The following is a 25226-nucleotide window of genomic DNA, read 5'->3' as shown; positions in this document are numbered from 1 at the left end:
ATTCATATCTTCAACTATCCTAAAATTACAAAACTTTGTGGTATTTCTGTTCCAGCCGTGCCTCTTCCCCCCCCCCCCAACACCACCCCCTTAACACACACACACGCACACACACACAGACAGACAAACTCACGCACACACACACACACACACACAAACGAACGCGCGCACACACACACACACACACACACAACTTTGACAGTAATATTCTGAATACAGGTGCGTAAAAATGACACGGAGTTGTGTAGTGTTCGTTTATATACTGAAGTATTTACATCACGCAATCCAAAAACCCTAAAATTTATTTATAGAACGCAAGATCGCATATCGCTATCGTAAAAGCTGATGAAAAATTAAACTTACACTAAACACTGATGCTTACACAAGGAAGTAAATAGCGAACCATCTTTACAGAAAAACTGGAAAAAGAAAGTGTGCATTGACATCATTTGTCTTTTGCTTCAACTCGGCAGTTGTCTATACAGTATACATCAACAACGAGTGGCACAGTAAAATAATGAACGAATCTAATCTCATGCCGCATTTCACATAACATCACACTTGACACTTTTTACAGGTAAATAAGGCTGGAGGGGTGAGAGCCGGAGGAATCTTTCTGAAGTGACGAACCACCTATCAGGTATTTCCATCTTAATATTTGACTGGAAAGCGATATTCGGATTGACTCTGTCTTTGAGGTCCGTCATGATCAGCTTATCGGACAGCCAACTTGATTTAAAACGAGCACTGGATTTTATGCGTACAACACGTACATTTCCTCGTACAGAAATTATGACCTCGTATCTTTATTGATATTTAATGACAGCTCGTTCATAACGACGCGCGATGATAGTGTCTGTATTTGTAGTCAGCCGGGAGGGCGTCTGCAATTAGCTGTGGAAATTAGCCGCTTTTCCTTCCAAGTCAAGAGGATCACTTGTAACACTCTTTGTTTATACAGAAGAGGACGAAGATATATCTTTTCTGCATGTGACTTGCGTTCAGTGTTTTGTACCTGTTTTTTAATGAAGGTAAGTTACTTCAGTCCTAGTGGTAAGCTGACGGAAGAAAGAAAACAGTGTATAAGTCTATAAAGCTGAAACAGGCCCTACGGTGCCTTTACGGGAATTGTCGCTGACCCGAGCGGATCTAAGATACTGATATCACTGCGGTGCAAATCGAGGGGGGGGGGGGTTCTCGCGCGCTGTATTTAGCGTCACGTTGTCCCTTTCTCAGAGCATTAATTTACGATAACGGTGGCCTTACATTTGCTAGATTAGCGCTGGATTCAAATGGATTTGGTGGCGAATACCTATATAAAGACAGAAAGCTACCGACCTGGAAAAGACACATACTTGTACAGTGAAAGGGCACGACTTTGACGGGATAGAGATGTCATAAAGGCAGGATAAGAATTCATTCATTGTACATAGTAAAAACATGTAACTCAGTTACAACGGCCGCCGGATGATTACATTTAAAATTACAGAATTTCAGACGACATAATCTTAACGTGAAGAGCGGCATCCTCAGAATCTTTAAAGAAGGAGATATAATTTTGGCATTAGTTGAATCTGCCGTTGATCGAGTCTAAGGAGTTTAGTCGATGCAGCGTGGGCACAATTGTATTTTCTCAGTATTGTGTATGGTTGTCTGCATATGACATAACTGAGGCGCAATCATTGCGCGGATTTGAGATACTGCTTTGAAACTCGAGAATAGACTTTGTAGTCTGATTGATGCAATAACGTGTTATATAGAAAATCTACTGCTATCCGGTAAACAGTTGGAAAAAGCACCGATATTGGAAATCGGGGGAATAGTCGCCCTCTGGGACAGCTGACTGTTTTGAAATCCATAGGGAAATTCGTCTCATGATTTGCCTTCCAGGACTTTGCAACCTCAATTTACCTATCATGCAATAGGCTAGATAATTTAATGCAGAACAATATAGTAAAAGATAATTGTGATGATTTTGTAACAATATTTTCATTATTTATTTATAAGGATATCGATTTGAAAATTGGGAGAAACAAATTAAAAAGAACAACAGCTTTGTCCAAATAAAGGTTAAAAGCAAAAGATATTGAATATACATGTATGAATGTTGTGGTTGTTCTAAGGGAAGGATTTTTTGTGGTGGATGTTCCAGTTCTCTATCGACAACAAGATTACACTGAGAAGAGAAAGATTTAGCGAGAGAAAATCTGTTATATAAGACCGAAAATAGCACGGACGTAAAAGCTGATGAAAAATTAAACTTACACTAAACACTGCTCAATGCTTACACAAGGAAGTATATAGCACAGGTAACGGCTGATTTATATACATTTACATTTATAGGCTATATCAATAAGAAGATTACGCTATATAAACAGCAGTGGCACGGAGAGATTTGGTTGTCGCCGAGATTTTCAACTTTGGAACGTGACGTTGTGTGGACCGTCAGTCACGAGGTCTAATGACACCGCAGTAAGCTGTCCGCTGGCTTATTGTAAAAGGTAAGGCTACTTTAGTGGACGTTCATTTTGATGTTCTTTTTTATAACGCGAGAGTTAGTATAGTATACATAAACGAGTCATCATTGGAGAGGTATCTTGACATGAGCGAAGGAAGTTTAAGACAACCTTATAAATTCAACTTCAGTGGTCCTAACGCACAAAATAGGCGTCCAGTTACTTTCATATATACATTTGTGTACGTAAGAATAGCATTAGAATTACGTGGATTTGCGTACGTCACCGCTGCACAAAAAGTAAAACAGTCTATGAACATAAAGTAGAAAATAAATATCATTTTTTTTATTTCATTGCTCAATTTCTGAAAATATCAGGCAACAATGGTATGAAAAGGGAAAAATGAGTGATTGTATCTTTCCTGATCTGGAGACGGTTGAAGAGAGACCTCGAGTGCTCTTCCCAGACTTTCATGAAGCACAGCAAGGTTTCTCTTGAAAATAAATGCGATGTCAATAGGGGGTAGGAGAGACACCCTGGGAGACGTGAATTATATACCCCTAGTTTTAGAGATAGCTGGAAAGTTGCCTCTGTTATCAACTAGCTTCTGTCATTTTTCCCTGTGAAACTGAGGATGTGTCGTCGGTTAATCCACATGATTTTTTTTAAATTCGAGTGCTTCGCTGAGTTCCCCGTCCTTTTGTACATTTATCTAACAGTGTTTGCCTTCTGACAGACGGTCGAGCAGCGAGAGATGTGAATATCAGGCCAGCAATATACACTTATTATTCACCATTGGTGATAACTGTATCATTAGGTTTTTTAAAGTGTTTGCCCTACATTTTACAGTATCAAACATAACTTACTTCATCTCAAGACTAAGTGTAAACACGAAATAACTCTACAAGTAAACACGCATTAACAGAATCAATCCACGTCCATTTTGGAGATGCTCAGGCAAAAATTATGTGACTTTATTTGTAGATAGTTACTGTGGGGGGTTGAGTGGGATTTCCCTAAAGAATCAGATTGCTTGGGTTTGATTTGTATTACAAAGTAATCGTATGCCGAACTGGCTGAAACTACATGCATGTAAATCCATTAGATAATAGATATTTTTTTTGCTTTTACATTGTTCTGGCAATTCCCACTAAGGCGCCTTTACAGAAAACTGATTTCTTACATTTGTTAACGATGTCATTGGTATTCCAGCTGAGTAGATACCCTTCACTGCATCGGCGTGTGAATTAATTTCATCCTTTGGGGGTATTTTCAGACAGATTTATTGATTAAGCTTCATATGTTTGATCGTCTGTTACATGTACAAGTAGAATACCGCAGAAGGATCTTATGTTTTTCTTTTTCTGACAGAGTGGTGTGTCGTGAATCATAAACAGAGTATTCGCAGCACATTCACCAGCATGTTACTAAGATATAATTTATGTAATTTGGCCTTCTTTAAATGGAGACTAATTGGTCAAGATTTGAGATGACCCAAGATGTGACCATCGTGCGCGTGACCATTAGCTCTGATCTTACTTTTACTCTGTTAACGTTACCCCTGTAAAGTCTACTGAACATTTTATATGGATTTAAGACTATAATAATAATAATAATAATAATAATAATAATAATAATAATATTTGTGCAACGATTCTCACAAAAGTGTGACACAACGGCCTACGTGTGTGAAGCACATAGTACACATAAATTCTATGGACAAAAAAGACATTACAGATATACAGACAAGTGATTCCTTATTTAAAATAATCTCCATCACTGGTACTAGAACAGGCTGATACTTTGCTGATACCAAGACCTGGCTGCATACATTATTTTACAAAGTTAAAATACAAGTGCAAAAGTATGCATGGCAGTCTCGTAGCCAGCAATTTCAAAAGGGGGGTTCTTTTTCTGAAAAATTGGTCCTGTTACCATGAAACCTTCCTGTATCTAGATGAAATTTTACTCAGAGGGGACTTCTTCCAAACAAAATGGGGGGGGGGGGGGGGAGGGGGGGTTCTTTCGAACCCCACGAACCCCCGCCTCCACCCCTGGCTACGGGCCTGCATGTTTACATTGGGTTCAACACTCTAGCGAACAGGTCAGCGGAAGAACTGCAGCGCAATCAACATAGGCCTTACCTATCTAATAAAATTTTGTTTGGTCATGAAAGTGCCCGAACATGTAGGACATATTGTGTTTCCATAGTGCGATCAGTTACCTATTTGCTATCGAAATACCATTTTGTATCGTGGCGTAACTGTCTCTGTATCCATTGTTTTATCTCGCGGATTTACTGTACCGAGTATACTTTGGATAGCGGGATGAGGATTCCCCATTGTCATACACTGATAGTTATTAGTTTGTGACAAAAGAAAATTTACAGCCTGATATCATTTATAAACAGATGAACTTAGAATAGGTGTACTTATTTCAATAATCTGACACAGCTTGTAGAGAAGTATAGTTTTCCTCGTCATCAAACACTGATAATGACTGAGTCATATGTAGAGCTCTGTGCCAGCTGGCACGGGGTAGCGGGACACCATCAAAACTTTAAGTTAAATATAGTCGTAAGTCACTGACTGGGACAACTCGAATGACATAGTGTTCCTAATATTTATTTTTGTGATAAGCGCTTAGGTTGGGATGATATTGATGTCATTTAGCCCCCCCCCCCCCCTCCCGTCTTTAAGCTGTCCTATGTAGGTAAACAGACAGACAGAGCCGAAATACTGTACCCCCCCCCCACCTCTATGCCCCTACCCTACTTCCAGATCCACCGTTTTTATTAGAGGATGGCTTAGGGGCACAGACATTTTATTACCTCCTTTGAAAACATGAATACTGATATATAATACATTTGACGGACAGGTGAGATAGCACCGCACATTTCGCTTCTGCAACATGTACGCAGTATATCGCTTGTAATACCTTTTTTTTTTTGGGGGGGGGGCTAAAAAGAAAACTGGTAACTCCTGTCCAGTATGACCCCTGTATACGCCACCGATACCGCCACATGCCTCCTCTTCTCTCTAAAGATGATTGCTTTTATCCAACAAGTGGGTACCAAATGTCAGGTAAATGTTCTATTTATAACGTTTAACCTTGATTTTTATGGTTTGATAACTGTGCCTAATGGTGACTTGTAGGCTCATAGGGCCGGTGATCTGTATATTTGTCACTTGTCACGTTGAATAAAGACATATAAATATATATAAACAATATTTCTACAATGTATACCAGGGGCGGATCCAGGATTATTTGAAGGGGGGGGGGGGGGGTCCGAGGTCGCTAAGCCGATCCCCCCCCCCCCCCCCACACACACACACACGCACACACTTGGTATGGGGTTCGGGGCCCGCTGAAGGGCCCCTAATATTTTTGGTATTTTAGAGGGCGAATGGAGCCATTCGGTACAGTTTAGAACTATTATTCAGCTAGTCAAAATTCTAATTTCAAGAGGTGACCAGAATTCGAACGGGGGGGGGGGGGGGGGACAGGACCCCACTGACCCCCCTCCCCTCTAAATCCGCCACTGATATAACTTACATTATTATAATTTTAGTGAGAGGTCACCTCTAAATACTAGGTTACCGGTGTAGCCGAGGTCCTTGGATCTCTCTCAATGAGTTTTGTATTGTTAGTTGATATATGTAGACAAGTTTTATACTCTGACGGTTACAAGGAAGTGTGCTAAGTGTAAGGTGATCGAGACACTAAGAATGCGACAGTCACGTGCTGAGCAGCACCCTTACTTGCTGATTGGATTCACAACAAAGTGTTCCGGTTTACCAGTGTTCAGGTGTTACTAATAAAATCTTATCAAAGATAGATAGATAGATAGATAGATAGATAGATAAATAGATTCAACACTATACGTAAAGGGTGTGAATATTATATTATTAATAAAGAAAATTTGTTATACTTATTCGGCCTTAAAAATCCTCTCCGCATCTCGTTAAACTCTTTAAAATTAACTGTGGTTAAGTCATGAGTTTAAAATGAATATAAATAGCCTTTAAAATAAACTTTATGTTAAAAAGGGTAAAGGTTTGAATGCATTACTTAGTGAAAGGGAAATGATCAAATACTACAAAAAATGAGGAAGGGGGACTAAACAGAAAACAATTGTGGGAACAATGAAAAAATGGGTCTAGCACTTTCTTCCACACTCAATTAGCTTATCTCGAATTAATATCAGCATTCAGATTTGCCGTGATTCTCCTATAGACTTATCTGTAGCACCTCCCCTTACCCTTTCCCCCCCTCCCCCTCCCCCAACCCCACCCCACCCCAAAACCCGTCAGCTAAAACCCTGGGTCAACCCGTGCCAAGTTTTATCCCCCAACCCCCAGCACCCAACCCCCGAAGTTTACGAGTGAGCTGGTTTTGCACTTAACTAAGTTATAATGATAATTCACCCGTCCTAATTATCTACCACATCAACATTTGAATTATGTTAATACACCTAGCCATGAAATTAAGCATTTATATTTGGTGTAATTATAGTCATCGGGTGGTTGCGGGGCAGGGGACGTCGGTATGTCACCGGTTACCGTGTCACACGGAGACAAGACGCTCGTGTTACCTTCAGTGCACTTTGGTGTCAGCGTTCAGGTGAAATCTCTGTATCGTAGCTATAAATAGCCTGATCTGCATGGCAATTAGGAATTAATAAGGGAATAAGTTGTCCTTTTTATGCCACCTCAGTTGATATACTTAGCCTCGCCATCTACTTGGGCCAGGCTGGGTGTATGATACCGTGGCCTATGGATAGAAGCCTAATGTGATCTTCTAAATCTTCATTTCTCGGCTGATTTCTATAGTAGTGAAGTGCAACATTGCGACTTTGCTAGTCTGTTGATTAGTTAAGTAAGCCGGATCTCGACACTAAAAGGTATGTATTTTTCTATTTGATTTTTTACGCCATTGATAGGGACTAACATTTTGGACATCTGTACTCTATGTGAATGATGACAGCGTCCTATCCCCCTTCAAGCAGCAGTTACCCTAATCGTTGGCAGAATTTGTGGTTTAAATTGTTTCCCAACTAGGAACTTATTCCTATAAATGTGTAATTTGGGCGATATTTAAACTGGGCGTTGGGACTGACGGTTCGCATGCAATCTCCTCGTTATCAGTGCACTATGTTTGGGTGGAGGGTTTGAGGTTTTACGTCTGAAATTGGATTGATATAAGTATTAGGATTTCTCTTTCACAGCTCAGAAAGAAGTTGTTGTATAAAATATGAATGGGGATAGTAGGTGAATCTGCAAACCGTCTGGATGGGTCGTTTAGTCAGTATTGTCGCTATCATATATATATCAATATTTAACTTTATTCTTGAAAAACTTAAGTATTCGAAAACAAGGTGATGACATATCAGGACTCAATATCGTTTCTTATCCTATCCCCATGTTGGCATGTTATCTTGTGAAAACTAACATGGAGAATCAAAGCAATAGCCACTATTCCTCTCGCATATAAAGAAAAAAGAACAATTAGAGATAAAGATACGACGAAGCAGTAAAATATAAACAGTACCGGTGTAATGAAACTGAGGGTCCGTGTTACAGAAAGCCCGCCTTCAATTTAGTTATTATGGTCAGGGTTAGCCTGGTTTTAGTGGGTCAAGATCTAGAGCGAGGCTTACCTGTTCACGTTACACTGGTTCATCTGGTGTCACAAAATACTAAAGGTAGATTTAAACTTGACTTTTGGTGAGGGCATATTTTCTATTTGTACATGTACATGTGTTCCCCCTTTCTTTTGCGCCAAACCTGGTCCTTCCCCAATAAAAAGATAGCTAACGCACTCTTAAATAGGCCATTTTGGCATTCAAAATGAGGTGAGATTATATATAATGTATTATGAACTAATTTCAACATCTGCGTGAAACCATTTCAAATCCTTATCCTCAGATATCACTGATACATTCCCCGTATCGGTGCACCCAAAGCAATTTTTCCTTTTTTTTCTGAACCAACAGATGCGAAATGATTTGAAGCTGGAAGTTCTGATTTCTCCGTTCTGAAGGTAAATATGACATTTCCACTATCATTTCCACGGGTGGAAGTCACGTCTCTGTATTTCTGTATGTATCTGTGTATGTCTAAACGCTTACGTTCGACATGCTCATGGATATATATATTTACGTAGCAGATAAATTGCTTAGTTAAAGGCTGATAGTTTACGTAAAGGTGACCCGGCTTTCACTAACCTGACTCTATAGGTGTTAACCAATCCCGATCAGGGCCCCTCCTTTTTACTCAAGGTCCCACTGAGGATAACCCTCGCAGGCATTGGATAATCCTGAGTAAGGGCACACTTCAGTTATTGTGACGGCCCGGTTACAGCATGAAATGTAAACAATGAAGAGATTTTGCAAGCATTTCGATTGAGTTTTTATACCTGTGTTACAGTTTATATGTGTACCGAGGCAGATTACTAATGAGTTTGTGATGTCTGCAGTTATGTGCCTTGTTTGAATACAGAGAAGATTTATAACAGCCGGTTTCTGTTCCTGCAAGAACAAATGATTCGCTAAATTACATCAGATATTCCCGACAATGTAATTTCCTAAAGGTGGCAAGGCAACTGTGAAAATGAGAAAAAAATGTCGCCTTGAGTTACTATTGCTTTGGATTTATTCAGATGAAACAATTGTTTTGTATAAATTCACTGATTAGAGAATAGGGTTGCATTTTGAAATATCGGTTTGTTTAATCAATATTTTTTTCTCAGAGTAAAACGATATAAATACTTATATAACGTCTTTTAAATCATGACAACGAATGCGCTCCCCCATCGGGTCATGTAAGTATAAGCAGAGCTGAGCCCAGTGCACGTTTCTGCAAACAAAGTGCGAAAGTCATGGAAGATGTGTAATCCAGAAGGGCCAGCGATAAAGGGTCTAAGATCGCATTCACAACGAGTTGAGCCATGGCTTTACAAATCCTGGAACTAAATATGGCGGACGTACATGAAAGAAAAACCGCCTAATTTTTTAATAGTCTCTCCGCCTCTCACACGCCTCCCCATGCGTCGTCCCTGCGGGGGTACAGTCATTAAATCTCGGCTCCATTGGGACGACACATGGGCGTTTGAGAGGCGGAGAGACTATTACAAGATTAGGCGGTTTTTCTTTCATGTACGTCCGCCATATTTAGTTCCAGGATTTGTAAAGCCATGGCTCAACTTTTTGTGAATGCGATCTAAGAGCGCATTCAGGACAGCGGACTAACAGATCCGCAGATCAAATATGACCGACCCATTTGAATGCTTTTTGCGTAATCTATTCAGTGTCTATTTGGGAATTAAGCGGCAAGCTTTTAATCGGGTGGCCATATTTGATCCTCAGATCTGTTAGTTCGCTGCTCTGAATGCGCTCTAACTGCTTCTAATGCTTTCGTACGTGTGAATAGCTCTGCGTATAAAATTTATCCTATAAAGGAACATTCCTCTGCATACGAATTATTTAAAACCTAATAGCTGGTATGTAAAATACATATTTAGTCCATCTCGTGTGATTTCAGTTTTTTCTCCTTTTCGGAATTTGGTTTTGTTCAGGGAAAAGATTTCTAGAAATGAATGTCACTATTCATATGATTTGGGCAAAAGGAAAACAAATTAGCCTGAAACGTATATTGCAGCTTTGAATGAGATATAATTGTTGCAAGATAATTGTTGGAAACGTCAAGTTATATTTAAGTATTTATTTATCTTCTTTTTTCTAGCTAGACAAAACCCCACGAAATACCTCTAACTTCATTACCCTATGACAATTTCAGTGCATTAACTCCTCTTGTTCAACACAAAAAGCCTTCACAAAAACGCTGCCCTGAGATAACAATTTGTTTAAGTGTGGATAGACAAAAAGAAACTTTGTCCACTGGGGAATCAAAGAAAATTTGTTGCCACGGTAACCTTAAATTTAACATCGGCAGACAGGCCCCAGTGCGACCCAAGCATGCGTCGCACTGAAATTTGGAAGGGAACAAATCTGGTACAATTTGGCACACGGGTAGTGATCAGTAGCAACTAATTCCCTTTATATCCTTTATATATCGTTGATAGCACTTAAAGTGGGGATCAGAAAGGAAATAAGGTGTAATTGCATGAAATTAAGCAGCATCTTAATTGATACGTTGTTGAGGTAACCTAACTAAACAGTTTTCCGGAAATGTTTACACTTCAGCGAATCCCTTGGAAATGCGTATACTTGGAATTTCTGGGCTTGGGGAAAACTTCGCATTTCTGTTATCAGGAAGTATTTCCGTGTTTGGAAAGCACTTAAGGCGTTGAACCAGATCTCTCCAATATACAATGGACACGTTGCTCGGGTCGAGAGACCTAAGTGTCTACGATACATTAACGAGGCTTTAATTGTGGTAACAGGCAATGTGTTGCAATTTGATGTTCCTAACATGTCATGATACGCATTTGGGCAATGTATATTAATGATAATATAATCATAAATGAGGGATTGATCTTTTGACAGTTTTTATTATGAGAAGATAATGTTGAAGAACCGTTGGCCAGATGTTTGTTAAATAAGAGAACATAAGAGCCTTGCGAAGTGTGTTCGTTTGACGGCCATGAGTGCTGGGTATGTCTGCCTCCCCCCCCCCCCCCTGCACTGCTGTCTTCCCCAGTGCTGTGGTGTAGCTCCGAGTGCGTAAGTGCATCTTCATTTTAATTTTGGAACAAAGATTGGTATCTAGTTCTTTTTTTATGCATGCGTCTTGTTATTTAGTTCTTTTATTATTATTGTTTGTTGTATTTAAAGGACAGTCCGTTTTGTAAGGCTGATCTTTTTTTTAGTCATAAAGCAAGATGCAGTGGGAAGAAAACACTCTTTTTGGTGTAATGTTTTGGAGCACTGGAAAAAAAAAACTAAAATCATTCGATGGGGATAACTATCAACGCTATCTCTTTGTCTATTGCCATGAAATAACTATTTGTCGTCAAAAAGACCTTACCTAACGTATTTCCAAGAATCCCATTATCCTAACAACTAAACATTCGAAAAAGGGTATACTGTATATGTTTCTTGTTATAATGAGGGAAGAGCTATTTAGATCTAATCAGGTCTTTGGTGAATTCGTGTCCAAAAAAACAAGCTGTTTTACCAGGTTACAAAAGCTCTTGTTCGAATACAAGTTCGCGAAAAGAGAGCGTGATAACATCTCCACTTAAAGTACAGTCACAGGTCGATCATGACAAGCTTATAATAAACGAGTTAGAAGAAGTACAAGTCAATGGTTGTTTAACAAGGAGGCGATTGGCTTCTTCCAGGTATTCACATGTATTTCCCACTCCACAATGTTCATTCCTCAGAGGACGGTAATTGCTGAGCAAGAGGAAATGTAAAAGCACTGCGTCCAAGAAATAGGTCCATTTATATTACTGTGACAACGCAAGAATTTCTCAGAAACTAAATGCCATAACTGGCTCTTGAACTATTAGTGACAGAACCCTTATCTTCACTAGAATGACGTCATCTTTATTTTCCAAAAACATCGGTCACGCCATGACAAAAAAACTCCCCTAGGTAGAAGTAAATATGTGACCGAAATGTGCTTTATTAACGTTGAGGTATAACAACAGTAACAAACCTTAACCCATACTTCCTTGTTTAATTATCTTACAAACATGTAACATTTATCTTTTAAATGTGCATAAAAGGATATCCACGCGTTTCTGAGACACTCTGTATGTCAACAAATGACGTCAGCAAGGTAGATAACGCGAGGTATTTCAGTACGATATATTTAAGCGTTTCATAAATACTCGCATTCAAAAGTGAACGATCAAGTATAACACAGCTAGGTAGGTCCACATTCTAGAAGAGAGTGGAAGCCATTTTTTAAAAATTAATTGCATTACTATGAATTCTGACACGGGCCGAAGATTCTCAGCGTTCGAACTGTTACGACAAGTTTCGGTGAGTATCAATGTGCCTGAGATAATTTACTAACATACAGTTGTGTAGGTAACGCAAGATTGTTATACAATTTGATCACGGTCTTCCAGCATGCCTCTTTTCATGACTGTATTTCTGCACTACTTGATATACTTACTAGAACCCACAAAATTGTTGGATGTGTGGGTCCCAGTTGCATGTTAGTTAGAAGGTTCCTGCAAATCGGTTACGTTAAGTTGCACTTGAAGGTCTAAAGAAAACTTCGTAACATTTCACAGGGCATGCCCGTGGCCGGCATTTGCATCTCGATGCAGGAACTTTCAAAGGCGTGTGTGTGTGTGTGTGTGTGGGGGGGGGGGGGGTCTTTTTCTGAAAAACTGAACATTGTACTATGGAAGCTTCGTGTACCTAGATCTAATTTTATCCAGAGCGGACATTATCCCAGCTAAAGCCCCCCCACCCCCACCCCCCACCCCCACCCTCCACCCCCTGGCTAAGGCCCTGATCACCCAGAGCAGGAAAGACCTTACCCAGCACTAATGTATTGAAAGTTGGATGAAAACGAACGTGTCTGATGCTACTGTTGGTGTTTACGTCCCTTTTCACTAAAATAGCGATAAACTCTATACCGGTACAATATGAGTGATTGACAACTTAAAAAACCAGGCTATCACGTAAAGCTTGAACATGTCATTACCTTATTGTTTGCCCAAACCTACTGTAACAGATACACCTAAAAGGAATCTCCGCACTCGGAAAGGCCATTAATTATTTTAACTAAACAGCAGGAAGCGCACCTTTGGAGAACTTGTGAAAGAGAGTCAAGCCCCTGTTACCTGTCAAAGTGAACCATTAGAGAATGAATTGCCAATTTGCACCGCTCGATGTAAAGGACCAATGTATGTGACGTTTCGCTCCGCTTTGCTAACAATATTACGCTCTATTGACCTTCTGTTATAAATTTTCTGGGTTTTAGTTACCGTACAATTGTGCGGTCTACAATTAGAAGATACCAAAATAGTAGCCAATTAGACATGACTAACATGACTGACAATTCGGTAGCATTTTAGCATAAAAATAACAATAACCATAAGAGAGTCATAATAATGAAATCTATTTCAATCGTCCTGGCTGATGTTGGCGTAAAAGCTCAGACAGAGCTATTTTTATATGGAGCCTGCCCAAACACTCAGGCGTAGCGAGGTGAAGGAACATAATAGAAGAGATTATGACGTCATTCCGAGGCGATGTACAGGGATCGCTTGACCCATGGGTTATCGTGCTACCAAAAATATTACAATGTTTCATAAACGCCCTCTATTATTCTCTGTATATCAAAGATAGTCAATATACTTGTATACAAAGAAGTTTGGATGTCGATGAAAACTTATTAAATGGTCGTAGATCACAGCCACGCGCTGGCGATAAAGAGGGATTGACGTCACAACCAGCCATAAACGGTGTTGAAGACACTATCGGGTTGTTAACTAACCTGAGAATTTCGAGGCACGTGTGTACATTTCACTTCGCTTTAAAAGAAAGAGGTAAAAGGTTCCAAGTGCCTAGAACAGCTATCTGCCTTCATACTTATGTTTCAGAGTTTTTCATTTCCTTTAATTCCTTGTATACGCGCTCTGTCTGTGTATAATTTGAAAGGATAAACCAAGTAATGTACTCAAGAGTTTTTTTCAAAATGCATATAGTTTACTTGAGTTAGTGGAATCCAGACACCATTTTATACTTATGTAGCAGGAGTAAGACACGTTATTTCACAATAGTCGACTTTTCTCACTTTGGTCACTGAGACGGTCTGACAACGTGACGCCTAATCCACACGTGGTTATTAAAAACACCTTTACAGACTCAGACGTGATTGCCTTGATTTCTTACAATGGACCCCTCTCATGTGTACAGGTATTTCTTCAAGGAAATGTAAATGTCAAGCGTGTTGATATGCTTGACGGTCAAAACATTCTAAAGAAAAAAAATGATAAAAAGCGACGTTTTTTCAACCAGCCCATGTGGGCGTGCACAGTTAAGTTTGCTCATCAAAAATAGCCGAGATGAAATCTCTCTGTGAAACTCTTCATGAAATTAGGTAACTGCGCAGCCACGCTGTGTGATCCCACCCGTAAACGCCCTGCCTACATATTCCGCTTTCATTGGCTGACTGCCCCTGTGGGCGAGTTTGGAAAAATTTGTTTCATAAGTACACGTCGACTGGATAAATTCGTGGAAAAATATTAATTTCTGAAGTATTTTTATAGTTTCAATACGCCCTCATGAGAAGTCAACTTCAAGAAGCTACATACAAAGTTAAGCGGGAACGTTGGTTGTTGAAACTGGGGAGTATTCATTAACCATGCCAAATCCATTTATTCCAGAAAGAGACCGCGGGAAACTTGAAGCGCTACAAAATGCGGTCCTCTGATCCGAGACCGTCAGACGCAGAGACGACGATGTGCTCGTGCGTTGGTCCGGTCAATATGAAATTCCTTGGAAACCAAGATCAGGATAAATCTGCCCAACAGAGCAAGCGGATTGACCGAATGCTAAAGAGAGAACATAGGCACGATCTGCGGAGACACAAACTTTTACTTCTAGGTGAGTAAGCCATGATGGCTTTGGGATTATTTAATAATGTAGAGACGCACTTTCATCCAACTTGTGTCAGCTTACATGTTTGAAAGACATTGACATCATAAGTTTAAAATCACTTATTTATACAGAATCACGGAAAGTGATGTAAAAGTCCGAGCTATCTCAATACCCTCTGATGGCCGCGTACGCCTGAATTGAGAAGATGCCGATACACAATTAAATAAAGAATTAACCTTTTGAAACCAAGCAACTGTAAGCGAGTTTATTGACGACTGCTATTAAGCTGGTCACTGAGTATGGAATACAGTATTGACTTGACCGATAAGACTTGGCGGAAATGTGGGTAAAAGGCGTATAAAAATGTTTTAAGTGAAGTGCAGGAGGTTTGTTAAATTAATCATTTTACAGACAGTTTTATCTAAATATTTTTCATAATGTCTAATTTTCGGCTCTACTCAAGAGCCTTCCTCAGGACCAGACTAATGAACTTTGTAAAGAATGAACTGCAGGTGGTCATTTTCGTCCGCAAAAAAAGTAAACCTATGGTAATCTATTGCTAGAGTCCCTGCGAATGACAACTATGTTAGTTTCTGTAGGCAACTCTTACTTAAGCATCCCGTGTATGTATATCAGAAGGCGTTTTCGCTGAGTTGAAATTATTTTAACTTACAGTCGGTTCAACACAAAATCGATTATGTGTCACCATTCGGCTCCAACAAGCCCTTGGCACAGATTTGAAGTACGTTGAAATCGTCGGAAAATTAATCATTGGTTAAACAATGATATTCTAACGATATAGAGTTTTAAGTACGGTAGTTACTTGCACGTATCTATGATTCGATGATTGGAACTTTCCAAGTCTCAGTAGTTAAACGTTCACCCAGATCTCAAGTGTTTGCCAACATAATTCAATGAATCATCGTTCTACAAGCTGAAATTAAAAATCAATTTAGAGTCCGACGGACTGATTTCCCGAGGCCAGTAAGGACATGAAGGAGAGGCTGTTAGTAAGTAAGTCTGCAGCAGTGCTTATCGGTAATTCACTTCTTCTCGTATAGAGAACGTAATGAAAAAATATTAAGAGAACCGTTTATCAGCTGCGAGCAACTAGCAGTGATGTCAGTTGGAGAACGCTGACGCATGCAAAAATAGTGTAAGACCCCATTTCCATAGATTTTTAGATCGATCTATCCCTGTGGGGAATCTCACTAGATTACTGTCAGCTTGGCCGGCTTAAGCGTCTGTCCCGCCTACTAAAAGCTGTAAAGGGGTAATTAACTATGGTGTCCGCTCGGCTGACTGCAATTTAGCCTGAACCCCCAGGGAGTTAGGTCGATCTAAAACTTAATCCATAGATCGATCTAAATCTCTGGGAAAGCACCCTAAGAGAACCAAAAAATAATGACAGACGGTCCACCTTTCCGTCACTAACGGTAACCCTTAAAGAAGCCTGTATTTGTTCCGGTTAAAGCACCCGTCTTTTACTGTGCGTCGTTACCGCCATCCACGCCTTAATTATGCTGACATTCATAGATCGCCATCAGTTTAACAAGATTTACACACGATAAAATCGGCAACGTTGCTGGGAATAAGGCTTTTATGTCATTTATTTGGTTGGCTGCAGAATTTGTAATAAAGGTCACGTTGACCGAATAAGCCCAAACAAATGATTAAAAGGTTCTGTGCGGTTTGTTGCTCCCTCTCCCTTTCTCTCTCTCTCTCTCTCTCTCTCTCTGTGTGTGTGTGTGTGTGTGTGTGTGTGTGTGTGTGTGTGTGTGTGCGCTTGTGCTTGTGTGCATTAAATGTCTATTTCTGTCATTTATATTTTTTTTCTTTTCCTAGGAACCGGTGAAGCGGGCAAAAGCACAATCACAAAGCAAATGAAGATTATTCACATCAACGGTTTTGACAGAGGGTAAGTAGCGCACGCGTTTGTGACATTGCCGTAAAGAGAACGATTGCGTTGACATCACATCTGCCACAATACACTGATGGAATTTATTTTCACCTTGTTTCTAACCACTTTTACTACTGGAACAGTATACTACTGGAACATGTTTCAAGTAAATTACGATAATATGATATGTAGTATATTATGTTAGCATAATGACATATAGGGAATTGATGGGGTAGTAAATATCACAATAATAGTAATTGTAAAAGTTGATGACCTTTATAAAGTCACGAATTTATTTACTGCATTTTTAATAACGATGTTTTTTTTTTTCAGGGAGAGGATTGAAAAGGTCATTGATATTAAACGTAACATAAGAGATTCTATAGCGGTGAGTGAGGTTTTGTGACATATTGGTCTCTTAATTTGGCTCGTGTTCTTTAACATGAACGGAGCCTGTGGTTCCCTGCACTCTTGAGTGTCGCAAGTTTAACTAGGTAACTTTTCTTTTTGTCCGCTTAATGCATAAGTCAATATATCTCCAAGTGTTTTGTTTAATTTTCAGTATTTTTTAACAATCATAATAATGTCATGATTTTGGAAAAATAAACCTTAACATTTAGCATATAAATAAAAGCTGTATATTTTACAGTTGAGACCGTAATATCACAAATAACGCCATATCCCTTATTTAATAACTGGCTAATTTAATTAAGATAAATAATTAACAACTGTATTCTGTCATCAGACAATATGCGGTGCGATGCAGATAATAGGTATTCCGCTAGAGCGCAGTGATAACCAGCCTTGCTACGACTACATCCTCAGCAAGGACACGCATCGCCCTGATTTTGATTTCCCACAGGTACATGTATACATGATTTGTTTTTATGTGGTTGTTTTCGTAATCTACCAACGTCCCAACAACTGCTGAAATTTTGTTTATTTCCACGTCTGTTTTCATATTTAACCTTTTTTTTACTTGGGGGGAGGGGGCGTATCGTTATTTAATTTTGGTAATTCTTAAATTATTTCGGTTAAATTATTTCGGACGGAAGTCGTTTTTCATTTTCAGTTGTTTCTTCACCTTTACAGTTTAACTTAAGTAAAATGTCAAAGCGACCTCTTTATTTACCTTTTAACTTTGAGCATAAGAACCATCTCCGTAACAGTCGATATTTCATTCTTTCCCAGGAATTTTTTCTACACACGTCAAAATTATGGCAAGATGGCGGCGTCCAGACGTGTTTCAGAAGATCCAACGAATACCAGCTGCTGGACAGCACGCAGTAGTGAGTAAAACGTTTCTTAAGCTTATAAAATATTCCTTGAGGATAACAGTCACATAATAATAACTTCTTTTTAATCATCTAACTTGACTTTCAAATTTCGCATAGAGAAAGCATAGGTATTCTAGTAATGTAAGCGTGGTGAGGATGCAACGTCGACTCTGTTTTTATTTTATCGTGCATGAGACGGCTAAGCAAAAGTCGCTGAAGTAGGGGCATCCAAAGTGCATTTTAATGTCATAAAAATAAATGTTTTTGTTTACTTTTTAGTTTCATGGACAGACTCGGTGAAATCAGAAATCGCACCTATGTTCCCAGTGATCAGGTATAGATAACAACTCTCAGTTCTCAGAATTAATGTAAGAAATGACCTTTCTCGCACCTAAGGAGTAGGCTACTTTGTTCACTAATGTAAGAATATTTACAATGTTCTGTATGCAGATTATTCCAATTTAGCCAGTCTAATTAACACAAAATTCGCTTTGAAATAAATAAAAAAATGTTTTATTGCTCAAGTCTATAAGTGTGTGTGTCGGAAAAAAATCGCATCGTTATATTTACAGGTACAATAAGCTCTGGTGGATCGAAGTTACATTGTATCTTTATTGCAGGACATTTTACGTTGCCGCGTGATGACAAATTCTATCAATGAGATCGATTTTGATGTTCTGGAGCACGGGGCCACAATACCATTTAGGTAAGATATACATGTATGAATCTTTTATACGATTGGAATTGCGCACAGTTTATAATAGATCTACGCATATTGAGCATTTCCAAATCGGCTGTAAAATATCTTCAAAACCATTTCCCAGTTGAAAACGGTTTTGTCTCATGGTAAAAAATACGGAAGACTTATTCTATTCATCTATATGTAATTGAAACTGTACATCATTGTTCAGGAACGATTTGCCCTAGAACATGTAGGGGTCTATTCATCTTTTAAAAATAAATGTACTACTTGCATTTGTGAGTAGATCTCGTCAGAGTCAAAACCAAATGTCAAGTACTGGTATATAAGAATCAATAACGCAGATGTTTGTAACGCTTTTTTTCATTTTCAGTGTTTTCGACGTGGGAGGACAGAAAGGGGAGAGAAGAAAATGGATCCAAGTATTCTCAGACAGCGTGACTGCCATTTTGTATGTTGTGGACGTCTCGAGCTTCGACGTGAAACTGCGAGAAGATGAAACGAAAAACAGGCTAGTGGACGCGCTTGAAAATTTTGACCAAGTTTGGAATAATCCGTAAGTTACCTATACACCCATAGTTTTTTATATACAGTTGTTCTAAATGAACATTTTGTGTTCTTTCTTTTTATATCTGTAGAATTATCTATTTCATATTTTCCTTGAAAATCTACATGTATCACAAATAAAGATGAACTTAGACCTATAAAACTTATAAGTCGTAAAATGTGGTTTTTCAAGGTGATATTTTTTTTTAAGCTGGAGAGCTGCACATGAAATCGCTTTAATTTCAAAAGAATATCTATCTTTTGGGACAGTGAAATATAACCGAACTCGTCTTAAGCGCTGGTAAAATACATATTATCTCGACTTCCAGGTGGTTAAAGAACACGTCAGTGCTTGTCTTCTTCAACAAAATTGACCAGCTTAAAGAAAAAATAGACCAGCAGAAATCGCTGAACACGTTAGTAGAAGAATTGAAGAACGAGGAGGAAGAAATGAGAAGACAAGGATTAGACTCGTCTCCTGCATTTCAGCAGAAAGATTACATTCGTAGGTTGCAAGATTTTTCTACATATGAATTAAAAGGTGAGTAAGATGTTTTATTTTTTCATAACTTCAATCAAAGCACAAGTAATATATGTGCCATAAATAATGTATTTTTTTTACTACGATGTACTTTGGTGTAGTAAAATGTACGCAGCGCTTAAGTAGGCCTATGCTATGGAATATTGACGGTCTTGCAAGGCACCAAGCATCATTGTAGAAGATAAATAGTAGATCTTGTTTCTCTTCTTATGGTCTTTATTTTTATCTATCAATCAATTAACATATTCATTTGTGTCAATTCAGAGCGAGACGCAAAAGAATTTGTTGAAGCATTCCCAAAACTAAATACTATGGACGCTGACCAAACTTGCCCATGCGCAACGGGGATTGCAAGCAGACGATCGTCGTCCAGCAATTCAAAATCTAATCGGAATCTGTTGCCCTGTATTTCTCCGGACTATAATGACAATATGCGAGATTCTTCAGTTTACGTCAGTAGAAAGAGGACGATAAGCGACCCTGGAAAACACCGGCAGAGTTACAAGGATATCGCTGCAGAAATTGGGGAAGAAGTTATCAGAACTGCAACCTTCATCAAAACTGTATTTATGGTAATATGCTTACTTGCTTTTTACGTTTATTCTGACTACGTAAGAAATAAACTTTATGTTAAAAGTGTTTCTAAAAGCAATTCACATATTTGCAATAATTTGCTTGTCATTGATTTTTAATCGCGTAGCGTATAAATAATCCGTATATTTCAGAGTGACTTAATTACTGGAACAATAATTGAAAGAATAACTGGCAAAACGAAGATTATATTTGCATCCTTTATTCTAATAGAGATATCTGCTAAAAACTTAATTCTACTATAATATTTTGCATGTATTTTACAGGAAATCGCAAGCAGATCTCGGAAGCCATCTGGCGGCGCTAACTGGCACGAAAACCACTCGTGTGACTATTTCTACACATGCGCAGTGAACACAGACAATATTCAGAAAGTTCTGGAAGGCTGTCGAGGCATCATCATAAAAGAACATCTACGAAGATTTAACATTGGAATTTAATCTGTGGTCGATCTGGGCTTGTGTGACGCCCTCACGTTTATACCAATATTGTGATGGAACTGCAGGCGTTACAATTGCGAATTTTCGCGGGGATATTCATACATGTATTATAACTGATTCAGACGACATGCGCTCTGTGTATGTTAGTGACAAACTGAATTTCTTTGAGCTATTTGTGATACCATTTATTGCAGCCTTGTTTTTGAAGTTGTCGCCTGATGTCATCGTAGCATACTAGTATAAGCGTGTAAAAATTTTGATAAGAAGTTTTAACGGCAGCTGTCAAATTAAATGCAAAGGCAACGAGAAAGTGTATTTCCGTCATTCGTGGATGGATCTTTGTTATACAACTGTTTAACTTTGCCAGAGGGAAACCCTTTTCCAAAGTAATGAACACAAACTTGTACATGTTACATATAAAGTCATGTATAAAAAGCGGAAACTGTAGTTTATCTTTATTATTCCCATGAAAACAGACAAATATATATTTTTTTTAATTCTGAAGATACAAGGTGAAATATAGTTGAGAACAATCCTTGTTTACAAAAGAGAATGCACATACATTTTTAAAAGTCGTTCAGCACAGGACAGTTAGGCTGAAAGTTCGTCTCGGCAAGTAGCTCACACACGCTAGAAAATCATTATCGATACTTCACAGAATATTGAAACAACTCTTACGGTATTTCTTTTAATAAACGACAAAACATATCTATGTTCAATTTGGGACGAAAATTTACCATAAATTTTTCATCAGTTCGCACTGAATAAAGGGAATTGCCTATATTAAAGGCGTTTGTTCAACCCACAAATCACTGCTCCACCCGTCTCTGCCCATGAATTGTGCTTTGCACCATTTTGAATTAAGTGTATTACTTTCAAATGTTTCCCACAACATTTTAACTGGCATCCTGCATTTCTGAGTCGTAAATACACTCTGTGCGTAAGTTTGTAAAAATGCAACATGGGCAAGTTAAGAGGGTGATCATGCTAGTTCAAAGTCAATGCTAATGTTCAGGTTTTTTAGCCTGTCTTTGTAAATAGCGTCAAACTCCTCATTCTGTGCAACTGTAAACATGTTTTTCCAGTCACCAACTATACCTGAAATACAATAAAATGAAATAAACACCATCACGTGTATAATAATTGCTGACAATCATTCTTTTAAGACATAGACTGAGAAAAGTTTTGACTGATAAAGCCGCTTTACACAAAAAATCTGATAGGCCGTTTACTTCGTTTTTTTTTTTTTTTTTTTTTTTTTTTTTTTTTTTTTTTTTTTTTTTTACTGTGCCCATACCAGTAGAAGAAACTGATATCTCCTGTACAGTCTTTTTACAGCAATGGGTGACAAAATCCATACAATTAAGTCAACAAAATTTTGGATAACCGTTCGTTAAATGTCCTTGGCCATTTGGCAAAGTCACGTTTACGTAGCCGACTGTCCCAGTTTAGCACTTTGAGTTAAGCGCAAAAACGGTTCAGCATGACCCTTTTACAACAAATTATTTTGATGGTTGACGATAGATGGCAGTCCAGTCTACCTTTTCTGTACATGGATCCTCCTGGCTTCCATATAATCTTCAGTTCTTTCTTTGATTTCTGCATGTGATCAAAGGAACACACTCTTGCCACTTCATCATAAAACTCCTCGGAATTTTGGTGGCCAATGAATTCTGCAATGCGGCGTACTTCTTTCTTGAGATCCTGGAAGCATTTAAATGATTCTACAACTAGGCGGAAAAGGTACCTTAAAATAAATAAATGAATTATTCTACAAAGCTTTTAATGTCCCTTTTAAAAACAAAAGCAGGAACGAAATAAAACGGCGAATGCAATATGCCAAAATTCACGGAAATTTAAGCTATCAAGCAGTCAGAAATTTTACTTCTATACAGTGATCCACGCCAAGCAATGTTTGACTACCTTTATCATGTCTTCATACTTGACGACAAGAGCGTTCGGTTTGTTTTCGAGCGCAGCTAAATACCCTCTCACGTGATCATACCACGTGCCGTATGGAACCTCTGCAAGTAGCAAAAATGCAGACAACTTATTGTCTATCTATCAAAAAAAGAAACAATAAATAAATACAGTAAAATAAATAAAAACTGAACGTTCAAATTGGTCAACATCAAACAAAATCTAAATTTGTTTCAAATCTAAATCATTACTTTCATCAATAATAGAAACCAACATAAGTTTAATGTGGCAAGGAAATCGAATAGCTTATAGAACACGGAAAGTATATCTTTGTTAAATTTTTTTTCAAACCTTCACCTTTGATTTCTTTCATAGATGTCCTGAAAAAATTATTCCAACCACCACGGAAGCCCACTAAATTATCTCTTGACAAGTGAAAGTAACCGGACACAAAGGCGTCTTTGGGGTTTCGGACTGTGTAAATGATCTTCGACGTCTTCAGTGCCTCTTCTGGGAAGAGCTCCAGCTGAATATGCGTGTCTAAAATTCTTGGTGACGTCATGTCGTCTAAAATATCCACCGGACAGAACTCGGGGAACATGGTGTTTTCTTTGATACCGTCATGAAGCTGTGCTTTGCCGGAAGTCAGACACGTAACAACTTCAAACATCCAGTGAGTGCCTGACGCATAAAAACATTTTTTTTTAATTATCTAGTAATAAGTTTTCCTATAAGTAAGTTTTACTTTGTCATCATTCGTATAGGACGTTTCAAATCCATATTGAAAATGCATATTTTGAAAAAACTGTAAAACAGTTCTCAAACAATGCTCTCAATTTAAAATAAATTAATAATAAAAGATATATCCTTACTCTGCTGCGTGCTTATAATTTCTTTCGTTGGCGAAATACCGGTATTAATATACCCATGTTTTTACAATTAACACAAAACAAGCTCTTACCCGATTTTGGCCAGTTTACAATCCATATGTCGTCACCGCGGGCGTGGAACTTGTCGTAATTGTCGATATTGTCAACTACTAGTGGCCAATCGGGGACGAACTTCCCCTTGACGCAAGCCGATCTTAATGGGTTACCTTCATCATCGTATATTGTCCGAGTATCAACGTGTTTCCTCTCAAAGATTCTCTTTCTAAATACCGTCAACATGTATCTACGTAAATCTGGGAAATTGTACATGTCTACCACGAAGAGATAAATCATCCTAAAGAAATTTTGAATGTATGAGATGACCATTGTTGTTTATCTAGGATGTGCCAGTCTTGTTTACTCTGATCCTGAACAACTGAAAAACAAAAGAGAGAAAACAACAAAAATAAATAAATAAATAAATAAATTTAAAAAATGAATAAATAAGGAAACAAAAATATTATGTTACCCAGTACTGGCAATTCTTTATAATGTAGGCCTAGCTGGCATCTTTTAATTTGAATCATAAGCACAATGTATACTTTTTTCAAAACTTTAAAATATAGCCTACAGGTTATTCTCATTTACACTTTCATTTATTTATTTATTTATTTATTTATTATTGTAATTCTTGTTGTGTGCACATATTACCGGTATAGGCCTATAGGGCCTATAGGCCTGCTAGCTGTTTGGAAAACACAGGCAGAGCAATAGGCCTATGTCTCCATTATACATCTCATACACAGGGTTACAGGTAGCCTGTCAGTATCACAAACACAAAATAACGTTATAACCAGTGGCGGATTTAGAGGGGGTCGGGGGGGGGGGTACGTCGATCCTTACCCCCACCCCCACGTACCCCCCTTCGATTTCTGGACCCCTCTTGACTAGCTAAATCATAGTTCTAAAACGCACCAAATGGTATAGTTCACCCTCTAAAATACCCATTTTTCGGGGTCCTTCAGCTGGGCCAAGTTTGGGGGGGGGGGGAGGAGGAGCTAGAGTAGGCTTCGCATCCCCTTCAAATAATCCTGGCTGGATCCGCCCCTGGTTAACGTTATTAACAGACCCGAACCGCATTCATTCTTGGGGAAATAATTCTTGTCAATATTGGTCCAAGTTGGAGAAAACATTGATATTAAGTGATGTTACCTTATAACAACAAGTCAGCAACGTTCTCTTGCCTACTTACACAACGAATATCGCGCCAGGCCAAGGTCACCATACGGTCACCATACGGTCAGATTAAGGTCATCGTGCCCCCCCCCCCCCCCCAAACACACACACACACACACACACACACACACACACCACACTATTCACCAACACCAATATAGACATTAAAGGGGTGCAAGCCAACGTGCTTACTAGAGGTCTTTGATTCGTTTTCTTTTGAA

The 25226-nt window shown here is 38.6% G+C and overlaps 2 protein-coding genes across 5 annotated transcripts; one reads left to right on the top strand and one right to left on the bottom strand.

Moving 5' to 3' along the window:
• The first annotated feature begins 630 nt into the window (after positions 1–630).
• Positions 631–21422, top strand: LOC106165995 (guanine nucleotide-binding protein G(s) subunit alpha). Of its 3 annotated transcripts, XM_024076626.2 has the most exons (13): positions 631–1031; positions 2344–2501; positions 14772–14991; positions 16831–16903; positions 17219–17273; positions 17631–17747; positions 18077–18174; positions 18442–18496; positions 18783–18868; positions 19236–19418; positions 19738–19949; positions 20214–20521; positions 20807–21422. In XM_024076626.2, exons 3-13 carry the CDS (start codon positions 14805–14807, stop codon positions 20978–20980), a joined length of 1548 nt encoding a protein of 515 aa, XP_023932394.2. In that variant the 5' UTR covers positions 631–1031; positions 2344–2501; positions 14772–14804; the 3' UTR covers positions 20981–21422. The 3 variants fall into 3 exon arrangements, with proteins under 3 accessions (XP_023932394.2, XP_023932395.2, XP_013399847.2); XM_024076627.2 differs by lacking the exons at positions 631–1031; positions 2344–2501 and adding an exon at positions 7161–7359; XM_013544393.3 differs by lacking the exons at positions 631–1031; positions 2344–2501 and adding an exon at positions 12238–12408.
• Positions 21245–25073, bottom strand: LOC106164246 (cytosolic sulfotransferase 1). Of its 2 annotated transcripts, none has more exons than XM_013542097.3 (6): positions 25022–25073; positions 23862–24205; positions 23258–23581; positions 22904–23004; positions 22522–22684; positions 21245–22078 (listed from the first exon to the last, which is right to left on the bottom strand). In XM_013542097.3, exons 2-6 carry the CDS (start codon positions 24154–24156, stop codon positions 21963–21965), a joined length of 999 nt encoding a protein of 332 aa, XP_013397551.1. In that variant the 5' UTR covers positions 24157–24205; positions 25022–25073; the 3' UTR covers positions 21245–21962. The 2 variants fall into 2 exon arrangements, with proteins under 2 accessions (XP_013397551.1, XP_013397550.1); XM_013542096.3 differs by having other exon boundaries at positions 24982–25064.
• Between the last annotated feature and the right edge of the window lie 153 nt (positions 25074–25226).

Source organism: Lingula anatina, chromosome 7, assembly GCF_051362555.1.
Source record: "Lingula anatina isolate TDL-2025a chromosome 7, LinAna3.0, whole genome shotgun sequence".
In the NCBI taxonomy this organism is placed as follows: Eukaryota; Metazoa; Brachiopoda; class Lingulata; order Lingulida; family Lingulidae; genus Lingula; species Lingula anatina.
Note: the sequence above shows the minus strand (reverse complement) of the source record. Positions and strands in the feature narration are given on the sequence as shown.

Bases quoted from the DNA above. Each gene is read 5' to 3' on its own strand.
- LOC106165995 (XM_013544393.3), top strand. From the start codon at position 12,352: ATGAATTCTGACACGGGCCGAAGATTCTCAGCGTTCGAACTGTTACGA. The intron at 18,175-18,441 runs GTGAGTAAAACG...TTTACTTTTTAG, and splicing joins CTGCTGGACAGCACGCAGTA to TTTCATGGACAGACTCGGTG. The intron at 19,950-20,213 runs GTGAGTAAGATG...GTGTCAATTCAG, and splicing joins TTCTACATATGAATTAAAAG to AGCGAGACGCAAAAGAATTT.
- LOC106164246 (XM_013542097.3), bottom strand. From the start codon at position 24,156: ATGGTCATCTCATACATTCAAAATTTCTTTAGGATGATTTATCTCTTC. The intron at 23,582-23,861 runs GTAAGAGCTTGT...TTTATGCGTCAG, and splicing joins TGTAAACTGGCCAAAATCGG to GCACTCACTGGATGTTTGAA. The intron at 22,685-22,903 runs GTAGTCAAACAT...AAATGCTTCCAG, and splicing joins AGTATGAAGACATGATAAAG to GATCTCAAGAAAGAAGTACG.